Consider the following 12,188-nt stretch of genomic DNA (forward strand, 5'->3'; position numbering starts at 1 on the left):
TAATGGTCGTCATCGCTATTCGGACACGGGTATGCAGTTGGACCACACGCCAATTAGCTTCGACAACTTATTTTACATTGCCTTTTTGTCTCATTCATTAGTTTTTGTTTTTATCCCTCAAGGTTATTCTATTGACTGGAAGAAAAAGAGAGAAGGCGTTTATTTATCAGCACTTGATTAAAATCGCAAATTTATTTTTTACTTCAAACATGATTGATATTAATTAGCAGAGTAAGGATCGGATGCTCATTTCCATTTTTCTGTTTGTATCCACACCTTCTGTTCGTAATGGGCCTGATTTATTCAGCCTTGAAGTTCCATTGACAGCCGATGCAGCAGCATTCAATGTACTACTGGAAGTCTGTAAAAAGTATTGCTGGGTTGGATGAGTCACACTATCAGTCGACCTTAACCTCATGGAAGTAGGCGGTGTAGATGAAGGGGAAAATCGCTGTTGTAAAATATTACTGAAATGTTTGTTATGCTGAAATGATAGATTGTTGGTCCCCTTGGGATGATTCGTGACAGGTGCTATATTGAATTTGGGGGAAGCTGGTATAATAGATGACTGTGAGAATTTCCGTGCATTTAACAATGAGCTGTCTTTAAAGCTTTTGGGTTCACTCTTGTTGAAGTTAGCCAACTGATTATGACTAGGTGATATGGGTGATAACGGTGTCAGTGGTGAAAATACCGCAATAGGTTCCATATTATTATATATTTCATTTGTCTTGAATAAATCTTCCGAAGGTGGTGAGGTAGACACCACCTCATACTCATGCTTTCGAAACTGTGCTACAATATACTGTTTGGAAAAACTAGTAATATCATACAAATTGGCCCCTAATCCACCTCCAATATATACTACCACCTTGTATAATTCATACTCACCAGATCGTTTCTTAATATGTATCGAATCTGAAAAGGATCTGGATCCATTAGCTACAGTATTTAATACACTATAATCTGTGGTGCTGAATAAGGTGGATGTGCTCCTTTCTGTTGCTGGTAAGGTCGCATCACCTGTCATTGTATCCATCACATTGTCTAGTAAAAGTCGATGTAGTCGTGCCAACCGATCTATATCTTTGGGTGAAATAAAATCGTAAAAGGATCGATGTGCAAGTTCTTGTGGATAGTATCCCCAGCATTTGATGGTATCAGCTGATACCTTTGCACAACACACCTCCATAGACATGATGATGGTGAGATCACTTGCATCTGTCATAGTATTACTACTAGTAGTAGTATTATTATTATTATTTTGGGGTACTGGTAACAGAGGAGTGGTTTCAAAAAGGTTTGTGGTGTAATCAAATAGTAGTGGCTCTCGTATGGGTTGTGAAGTAGCTGTTAACTGTGGTATCATGGATTCTAAAAGTAAATTATCATAGGTTAAGGGTACACTTGTTGCAGTTGCATTTGCAGTTGTGGTAGTGTTGACGATAGGTGGAGGAGATTTATCATCGGATTGAAAGGACTCGATGGGCTCGTGGATGAATGAAATGACGGATTGAGGTTTAGTAGATGGAGAGATCTTTGTCTTAAAGGGAGGTACTTGAATGTTGGGAACTATATTTCGGGTTGGGTTCTTCAAAGTGATGGATGGAGTTTGGATTGTCCCGTATAGGATCTCATAGGTATGTTCGTTGGATGAATAAATTTTCTTTTCACGAAGCTTGGGTCGCCCACGCTTCTTATGTTGCATGTCTTGACATGTATCGGTCTTCTTTAATGTTACACACCGTTGACATGGCCGGGACACTATAAATGCCTTACAATTGAGTTTTTATATTCATATATAAATTTATCCCGGTTCTTACCATCACATGCTAAATGTGCTGTTTTACAATTGATACCTATACCAGAAAGAAAAATCAGTTTTTTCCATCATAGACTCATTCATCTTTATAAGCTTACAGGCACTTGGTACATGTGACTTATAGCCTCGTTTGGCTGGCATGCTACTAGTTTTCGCTTCAGTGCTCTTTGGGATATGGGTAATAATCGAACAGTGATTGGCATTTCCTCGCAAAGTACAACTTGAACAGGGTACGACAGCTACAAACAAACAAAAAGATTAGCACGAAAGAAAAAAAGAAAAAAAAGTGGGATGAATGAGTGCTTACAATCACATTCCAGTTGTTCTTTTTTACAGTTCTCACCTGCAATGGAAAAAAAAAAGTTAATTTATGGGGTAGAAAAAAAAAAGGGTGGGAAGATTCTATTGAACTTACAGGCCTGTCTGGTCTCTTTCTGAATTATATTTGGCATATTGGTTGAAGGTGAATGGTTGCTCTCTTGTGGTGCATTATGGTTCATTGGCTACTGCAGAAAAAAAAAAAAAATTCCCCCTTTCTATTTAATATGTGAAAGAAAAGAGAAAGGTAACCTGAAATTAAATATTTTTTTCTTTTTGGTGTGAAAATTTAAAAAAAAAAGCCTCCAAATTAGGTCAAGCGGGTTTTCTCTCTCTTTCCCTGCAGTGTAAATTAAAAAAGGTGTGCACAAACAGTATTTACATTAGATCAATTAAATATTACTCTTGTTTCTTTACCCCACATTCATTTTAATATGTTTTGTAAACTATGTTTTGCTTCTCTTTTTAATTCTTGTAAATTGATTAACCGACTACCCATGGAACCATTTAAATTTCCCGCTCCACTTTTTTCAGATTCCACTCCCTCCCAGAGTATCAATAGGCAGAGCTTTAACGGCGTTTATTCAATTTTAGCAGAATAAATCGGAAAGAGATTCAAATGGTAATTTTCACTGTAAGAACTTCACAGAAAAGTTAGACAATAAAATTTAACATGTGTCCAAACACAAATTACAATGACTAGTTAGATAAGCTTATTCGACAAAAGCTTAACGACCCAACACATTATTATAACTGAAAGAACGATAGTTTTTTTTATATGTACTTAACGTTTAACCAGGCATTGATCAGTTACACAGAGAGGCGACCTCCTTCTACACGTCTGGACATCATGTTTTATTTTTAATTTTCATCAAAAATATCTTTGATCTGGCCTTTCTTCTAATAGCCAATGGGATCTTCCAAAACTTAGAAAATCGCATTTGAAACCTTAACCTTTTCCGTTGTACGACACTTTTCTTGTTGAATTTGTATTTAAGTGTTCTCAACATCGGAGCCCAAAACCAAATAGCCCATTTTCTCCACCTAATGATCAACTACTGTATTCACAGCAAAGTCACTAAAAGGCTATTTTGTATCGCCTTACGCACATCCAACATTTGCTTTAAGCAATTTGTGAAAATCACAGCAGCCCTACACCAAGATATTTTACATCGATAAATATTCACTCAGACTGCTCTATTAATTGACAAATGCTAAAAGACATCATCATTTCTAATTTATAAGGGCATCCCATTAATGAAATAATGAAACGATATTTAATTAATCCAGTCTCATAATCACCTTCCTATTTGTTTTTTCATGATTAATAGAGTATATTTATCTTGAGAAAACTATTCATCAGTAAAGAGTATGAAGGATACATTTGACGGTTGATTTTGTGTCACTCCAAAATTGGGTCGTTACAGCGGCTGTGCGGGTAACGATAGAAACCAGTCGTTTCCAACGCCAAAGGGCGGTTTTTTTAAAATCCTAATCTTATCTAAGATTCAATGAAAGTCACACGTCTTAAAGAGAGGTATAGTAAAATGACAGAGAACGTCTATTTTCTATGTACTTTTTTATGCGCCTGTTTTTTTTACGTCTGTGAATACGCCTTTTTTTCTTGTATGTGAAAGCTCGAACATACGGATGATTAAATAAGCAATTAAATCATCCTGATACAAGCCAGCTCTTGTTTATCAGCTTATATAAATAAAACGCGTTCACACAATCTTCTGATTAAATAAGCAATTAAATCATCCTGACATAAGCCAGCTCTTGTTTATCAGTCTATAAATAAACATTTTTTTCTTTCCCTTCTTCATCTTTTTTATTTCTTTTTTATTCCCAATCTGTATAATACCATCTTTTTAAAAGAGAAGCATGTAATAAAATTGGAAAAGGTTAGTTAATAAAAACTTTTGTTTTTTTATAAAAACGCTAAAATATTACCTCTTTTTTTTTATCACAGCTACGGCTAGTCTTTGTAATATAAGCAATACTTGCCCGTTCCCAGTTTTGAACACTGGGAAAAAAATCGAGTGGGTCGTCGTTTGTGCAAGACTAAAAACGATAACGGTAGTGGTGCTTCACTGGCGCCGAAACTCCCACTTATGCTACACCCTCTAGGTCTTTTCAAAGAGCAAAAGTATGTAAGAAAAAGAATGGATCACGTGAATCTAAAAAATACGTAGGTGTAGACATTCTCAAATGACATGATGGGGCAAATGTCCATTTTCTTTAATTCTCAGGCTATCGTGTCCTCTATCGTGTACATTTTTTTCTAAAGCTCAGGCTATCTTGGTATCCTTCACAACAATGACTACTATTAGTAGAAAGCGTGCAATATGCATGTTATACCACCAAGATTATGATAAGGATAAAGCCAATGAACTACTCAATGCTGTCGAAAAACTCGACCTCGAGATTTGCTATAAAGATGATCCCTGTAAAACATTTCTGCTATATACAAATTCCATAAAAGCAGATCCGTATAACTAACTTACTTATCAAAAGATAACTAAAGCTCCTCAAATTGAAGTTGAGACAAAAAAAAGTGGTAAATGTCTACCAAAAAAGAAAATGCTTTGTATTTTCGATTATTCATAGATAAACTTTTTGTTTAGTCAGTCAAGCTCAACTGATAATTTTTCTGGATATTGCATTTTTACCAGTAAACCCAAACAACGAAGAAGCTTATGCTTGCAAAAACTTAAGCATGAATGATATATTAACCGTTGTTTGGAAATACTCGGATATTTTCATTGATAAAACTGCTTATGGTTTTGGCATTTGGTGTCATCCAAGAAAATTGTTTTTGACTGAAAGCCAAACGAAAAGAAAATACAATGATCTACAACAGAAAGTTTCAATACGATTACTCTATGCTTTAGAGGATGAGTATGTCGGTAAGACATACAGTAGCCGTTCATAGTTTCATTGGATCATAATTAATCTAGCGTTTAGACGATGTAATAGAAGACGTTGTGAGCTGTTTATCTCGCTATCAAAGATTTATTCAGAGCTTAAAAGACGAAGGTTATCATGTGATAGGCTAAATGCGAGAAAGTCTACATGCGAAAAAGATGATAACTCACGCGTTCGTTTGTTGAATCTAATGAGCGAAAACTTGAAGAACAGGTCCTTGGTTAGTAAGGTGTTTGCCTCCGTTAACTGTAATGCGAATGAACCATTACTGGAAGGGGGCTTGGACAGGCAAGAAAATATGCTGTCAAAAATAAGCGCTGATGGTGATATGCAGGGTGAAAAAGGAAACAGTATGTCATCATGATCATAATTAAATTTTAGCTTATTCAATAGACATGCTGATGCATATTTCTTCATTGGAGAGAGTCTGCATTGTGGCTATTGACCTTGCGGGATTATCAACAAATTGTGAAGATTTGAAAGTCTTCTTAAAGTAAGTCTTTTTTGTTTTTTTTTGTAAAGCAGGATACTGATGACATCCAGGATTATTAACTAGACCTCCGATTGAGTACAAAATCGGTTTATAAGGATCATCTTTATAGCAAATCTCGAGATCTAGTTTTTCAATAGCATTGAGTAGTTCATCAATGGCTTTAGTCTTGTCATAATTTTGATGGTAGAGCATGCATATTGCACGCTCTCTACTAATAGTAGTCATTGTTGTGAAGGATACCAAGATAGCCTGAGCTTTAGAAAAAAATGTACACGATAGAGGACACGATAGCCTGAGAATTAAAGAAAATAGACCTTTGGAATTAATAGGGGGTTTCATTAACTATTTCTCATTCTCATGATTTTTTCTCATAAATTTAATCAGCCAATAACATTGCTTCAATTTTTGAGAAATATAATTTTTCTGAGCAAGATTTTTCTAGAAAATATTTCTTGAGAAAATGAAAATAATTAATGAAACCCCCTAATATTTATGTGTTGTTACAGCCAATCTAAATCGACTTGCTATTACATAAGATAGAAGTATATTTCTTAAAAATACAGCCACCCCCCCTTTTTTTTTCTGAATAAATAGTAGTCTACCTTAATTTCATCTTCTGACTGGAATTCTAGCTCCTAATAATTTGTAATCGATTCCTCTGTTCCCTTAACCTTCACATTTTGGTTATACTTTTCATATAAGAGTCAACCAAAATTCATATTTTCCACACTCGACTGAATTTTTTTTTTTAAAGAACTACTTAATTCAGGATATTCTATTACCATTGTTGTCTATGAGTGTTATTATTTGATGTAAATGTCGACCAAGGATCGAAAGAATGGACCTATATAACGGTTTATGTGTTAAATAGTGCTATTTTATCATATCATAATTTGCGTGTCAAAATAAAGTTATTGGAAATAAACTTTCTACCAAGAGTATACCTTTTCAAAAATGTGCGGCAACACCCTAAAATAAATCAGCGATCAAAATGTTTTTTTTGATCGATATTGGCGATATCGCTCAAAAAATCGAAAATATCGATATCTCCGATATTTTTGATTTTTTGATCGCTGATCGCAAAGCCAAATTTTTAAATCTCTATAAAAACAACTTATACATAAATAAATAGATGTAGCAATACCATGTTAATAGATAAACGTAATTTTTTAAAGCAAAAAAATGTTTATGGGGATGATAGCCAGGGTAAGAAAAAGACAACTTCAGATTACGTAAGTAAAATGAGAAAACGGGACATGTGACTGTGGGTTTTAATGATTTTATATTTTATTCTCAGCGGAAAACAATGTTTCCAACACTTCCGGCAGTACTACTCATATCGACTTTAAAAGCGTCACCAGTCTTTATAACATATTTGTTATTGGAGCCGTCAACCGCATTCACCAATCCGACAGCAGACAAAAGATCCTCGGCATCAAAGACCACAAATTTTTTTTGCTCAGCCTCATCGTAAGGTTTCACGCGCGGGATAGCCTTTGAGTATGGTGAGACGTCATGATTCTTCATAAGTTCACCAAAAACGAAGTTCGAGCCCGGAGCACCTTCTTGATATGTAAAGTCAAAAAAGAACAAGACTTTACAAACGTACCAGTTTTCGATAGGCCGGAACATCCTAATTACAATAAGTCAGTACACAATAATTTTGATTTGCAAACATCAACTTACCGATTTTTATGAATTGCAGTAAACATAACAAACTCACCACCACGCGAACTTGCTGCGTTCTTCGATTTGCACAAATCAGATATGTATATTTGATTGTTTGTCCAGAGTTTTTGAGAAATGTTGACAAATTGGTGCTGATGGAACGAAGTTATAACAGCCGAAGTATTACCAGTCAGACGAATCAAAAATTGAGAGAGTGCTTTAAGCCAGTCTTTTGCCAGGTAGCCGCCAATGGTATGATTGTGCTTTTCTTTTGCTTGCTTTACAACCTGGCCCAGCTTTACAGTATTTACCCGCCAGTGAAAGGGTGACCACAGCTGAGGCAACAATGGATCGTTGGACGGGTGGGGCAAGAAGTTGTTAACTTTATCCTTCTTCAAATCATAGGCGGAACTATCGATTATACCATCGGATTGCAAAAAAGAGAACATTTCACGAGTTTCCATGACATTACCGGCGTTGACACCAGGATTCAAAGATGAACGGATTCGCTTCTTGTATATGCCAATAGACCTTTCCAATGATCTTGCAGAATAACACCTTAACGGTCTACCAGAGAAATGAAAAATTAGTACAAAAGGGAAGTCTAATAACTATGATGACAATCGATAACTAACCCCATTCGTTTTATCATGTATGGTATATGGTTCAGTTGGTGCATGTTCGATCTGAATACGGTTCTGGAGATAGAGCTGCTATCAAGACAGGTATCGAGGTAATCAAACCAAGTCTTAAAGCATCTATCATAAGCAAATATAATGTTCAAGTAAATATCACTACATAAATTACAACTCAACAATGAATATTTACCTTTCAATTTCCTTCACTTCAGATTCGGATATCGACCATTGCAAACTCAATTGAATACCACGAGACAGGGCAATAAATCCTGTGGTTGCTTCTCTGGCGGGAAAGAGTGGGGCAACAATCGTAGGAATCACATGCACCAACCAGGCGATCCAGTCCACCGAACGATAGATAGATCTAACATTATCCAGATTGACACCAGCAAACGAACCACTGAAATCCGCAGGAATTGCACGAAGGGAGTCATCCATGGCGGTTTTGATGCGAGTAAAATCAGCAGTCTCGAGAGCAAACGGGTACGTGTCTTCGTTACCATCAAACTTGAACCGAGTGTTGAGCTTTGGTGAAAGCATGTCGAAGCAAAGCTTGCTGACATTCGAAAACATATGTAGCTCGTCACACATGAAAAAGTCGATGGAGAGGAAGGTACTCAACTGACCAAAGGGAGAAGCACTTTTAATACCATAGTTGTGGTTGGGACAAGAAGGCTAATAAAGGTAAATCAATTAAAATATGTAAAAAAGGCTACACAAGTTAATACTTACTGCGTCTTTCTCAAGTAATAAAGAAGCTTTGGTTCTGATAGCCGAGTCTCTGCCAAAGAAGTACATACCACCTTTTCCTCCGTCAACTGGGTGACCGCCTTTAACTAAATTTAGAAGGGTCATTTTGTTAGTGTCCACGGTCATAGCTTAGTAAACTGACGACTTACCAATACAAAATCTACATCCCCACCAGTTGGTATGACCACTAAACATCAACAACCGCTGGTTGATCTCTATACCATCTGCAATGACACCCAAATTGAAAATTCTAGCCGACGTGACATGAACACCATTCTTGCGAACAACAACAGGTTCACGACTCAAACGATCAAGGCTTTCAATAATTGGACGCAGATACGAGTCAAAGTCTTTCTTAGTGTCACCAAAAAGAATTGCAACTTGAAAAGTATATTCATCGGTGTATCTGCAAATGGTGTTATTACGACGTAAAAAGATTGGATGTATTGTATATAGAGCCAAAATTTACCTGATAGACGGATCAATGCTAGCAATTATAACGTGTACCATCACCATACTTTTTCTTGATACCTTCGAAGTGAACCCATCAACACATAGAACGATGGCTAAATCGTGCTGACCAGTGAAGAGACCTTTAGATTTCATTTCTTTATACGCGGCTCCAGAAAAAAAATCGGTATATGGATCATCGTCTGTCATGGAATCGATTACGTTTCGGTATTTTTCGACTTCATCACGAAACTCGTCACAAGCTAGCATACGACTTAAATGTTCACCAATATCAATCATTTTTACCACAGATTCTTTATGTCTAACAGCGTTACAGTGAGGACAAGCGGTTTTATCGGCATCATCGACAGGATCAAAGAGATAACACCCCTTTCGGGAACAGATTTCATGGCTTTGACTGAAAGAAAGTGGAAGTTTCTTCTTGATCAACGAACGACACTCCTTCAATGCGAGTACTTTTTTCTTTTTATCAAGGCCTAAAAGGTACACTAAATTAGTAAATAATGATACTTTGTAAATACAAATCATTAACATACTGTTGTTTTGGTTCAAAGTGTTCTCAAAAAATTTCTTCATAACGCGCACAGCTTCTATGGTCATGTTTCTACTAAATGTAAGATAGTTGAACATAATACTACTCAGCTCGCTGGTGCTAAATACGTTAATGGGGACAATGATATCCTTGATGTTGTCCTGTATTGTTACATTATAATCAAGTGACAATGGTTCTAAAAGTGAAAATAGTACATCCGGTAAGTTGTCATGATGTCAACAACCCGAGCATCTTTAGTTACCTTCGAAGTTCTCTTCGTCCGTGGATTCATACAAATCCTCGTCTACTTCACCGTCTACAACAAAACCATCATCAGAGGATTCATCTTCAGCATCTACGTCTTGTATGGACATTTGTCCAATTAAGGGAAGAGCGATTTGGTTATCGAGGTCAGCCATATCAACATCATCGTAAAAATCCATTTCTTCGTCATAGTCAAAAGGTGTACGGTTGGTTATTATAGCAGTTGGGAAGCCAGTAGATACTGAAGAGGATACAGCAAAAACAGAAGTGTCAGTTGGGCCAGGTATAATGGAGGCAGCAGTAACGGCCAAGGGTTCATATGTGCCTCTTAAAAGACGTTGGTTAGCGCCGTTTCGAGAAGCTCTAAGGTTCTTGGGTTTTTGAATTTTGGGGTAAACCATTTTGAAAAGTTTTTAAGAATTTTGTTTTTGGTAAGTCGGGAACCGATTTTTGCGCGTAGTTTTATACATGTTGCTACATCTTATTTACAGCTTATTAATAGTCACTGACCGTTCTTAGAACCAATTGGAATTACTCGTGAATTTATCTTATAATTATTAATAGAGAGGATATAGTAATTCTGTGTAGACTATGGATACCTTTCAAAACCACTAGAAATCGTTGTTTGGGACTTCAAGCTTGATCTATTGTTAGATTTTCGTGTAACGAGGTTATTAAGCGAAATTTTTTTTAATTCTGTACCGTGATTGGTGCAAATAAGTTGAACCACTTACATCAAGGTAAATGACAATGAAAAAAAAATGTATCTTTAAAACATCTATATAAGATCCAATACTTACACCTATTTTCTCATTTACATCGATTTTTCACTCTATTTATCACAATGAACGGTACCCAAAACTCAAATTCTCGAGACGAAGTCATTGAAAAACTCGTTAATGCCATTTACGATATGCAAAGAAAGCTTGATGCAATGCCTGCCACAATGAAAGAATATATCTACCTGCCAGTTGGTCAACACTGTGAATGCTGCAGCAAGGTTAAGAAAGTGGTCAAATCCAATGGTACTTCTGCAATTACTTCTCGATCTGGATATATCACTGGTACATTTTTATTTTATTTTACTTTGTAAGACGAATTAAGTTAATAATTGCCCTATCTTTTCAGCAAGAAATTCCGCTGCTCAACAAATGTACGAATTCGTGGTCAAGGCTGTCGCCTATTACAAGGAGCAAGTTATACCCAATGGTATTCACACCTCTTGCAATTCTCTCGGTGTAAGATCCATCACCGTATGTACTTATACAAAGAAAACCGTCATAGACAAGGTTGCTGCGTACTGGAGATCTTTGGTAGGTACCTATACTGAGGATCAAGCTAAAGAAAGGGCGACAGCAGCTTACAACAATGTCTTCACCATTTGCCAACATTTCTTGAAAGCATTGTACCAAGAACGATTTGGAAAGAATGGTGTCATTTGGAGGGGGATTCCTGCCAACGAGCAGAATGAAGTATTGTATATGTTCGAAAGAATTGTATACTTTTGGAACAAGCGCTCTGGCTTGAACGTTGGTACACCCCTCGAGGCTTATCCTGGGGACCTTATCTCTGTCATTGACGCCGAGAACCCAATGCTACCCATGCACCTCGCGGATAAAAACTGGATATCCAAAAATATGATCCAGATAATGTTGAGGAACTCAGCAAGAGTAAGTAAAGTTTAGATATCAAATTAAGAATTTTTAACATTAACATAAACCTCAACTCTAGCCAGATGACATTGCTCATGATGCCTCGGGTTCATTTTTGACTGGCCTGGAAAACCTTGGTGTCAATTCGGGTACTGAAGAGAGGTACGAAGACTTGGATATGGGCCTGTTTGAAAATTTATTTTCGATCCCTGATAACAGACCTCTTGTACCATCGTCTTCTTCCGCTTCGGTACAAAATCCTGTTTTGACCTCTCTTCCTCCCTCTGAGATGCCTCCTCTCTCTGACTCGCCTCCTCCCACCTCTGACTCTCCTCCTCCCACCTCTGCACCTGCCCTCTCCACCCCAAGTACTACCCGTCCAAAAGGTAAAAGAAAGGCTGATGAAATAGCATCTGGGACCAATAGTCGACCCTCAAGGGCTTTCCAAAAATAGAATTGAGCCTGAATTTTTTTTTTTTTCTTATTTAAACTCTGATTTTTTTATTATTTTTTTCTTTTTCTTTCTATTTCTTTCAAATAAAAACTAAACTTAAGGTTTGTATATGTGTATAGTTTGTGAATATATGATTTATCATAACCATTTGTTTACAAATGAAGATATAGTTATGTGACTAAACATTAAACGTGCTGA

General features: G+C 36.6%; 2 protein-coding genes across 2 annotated transcripts; one reads left to right on the plus strand and one right to left on the minus strand.

Moving 5' to 3' along the window:
• Positions 1-223: 223 nt before the first annotated feature.
• On the minus strand, positions 224-2,322 carry EV154DRAFT_483385 (uncharacterized protein; the record flags this gene model as incomplete). The annotated part of the gene is made up of 5 exons (XM_051598571.1): positions 224-1,764; positions 1,824-1,859; positions 1,921-2,061; positions 2,130-2,165; positions 2,238-2,322. The coding sequence occupies 5 exons, from the start codon at positions 2,320-2,322 to the stop codon at positions 224-226; spliced, it is 1,839 nt and encodes a 612-aa protein (XP_051455654.1).
• A 2,137-nt stretch (positions 2,323-4,459) lies between these two features.
• On the plus strand, positions 4,460-5,075 carry EV154DRAFT_538979 (uncharacterized protein; the record flags this gene model as incomplete). Its single annotated transcript, XM_051604319.1, has 3 exons — positions 4,460-4,632; positions 4,699-4,700; positions 4,768-5,075. The coding sequence occupies 3 exons, from the start codon at positions 4,460-4,462 to the stop codon at positions 5,073-5,075; spliced, it is 483 nt and encodes a 160-aa protein (XP_051455655.1).
• Positions 5,076-12,188: the final 7,113 nt, after the last annotated feature.

Source organism: Mucor mucedo, assembly GCF_025094135.1.
Source record: "Mucor mucedo strain NRRL 3635 chromosome Unknown EV154scaffold_73, whole genome shotgun sequence".
Taxonomy (NCBI): Eukaryota; Fungi; Mucoromycota; class Mucoromycetes; order Mucorales; family Mucoraceae; genus Mucor; species Mucor mucedo.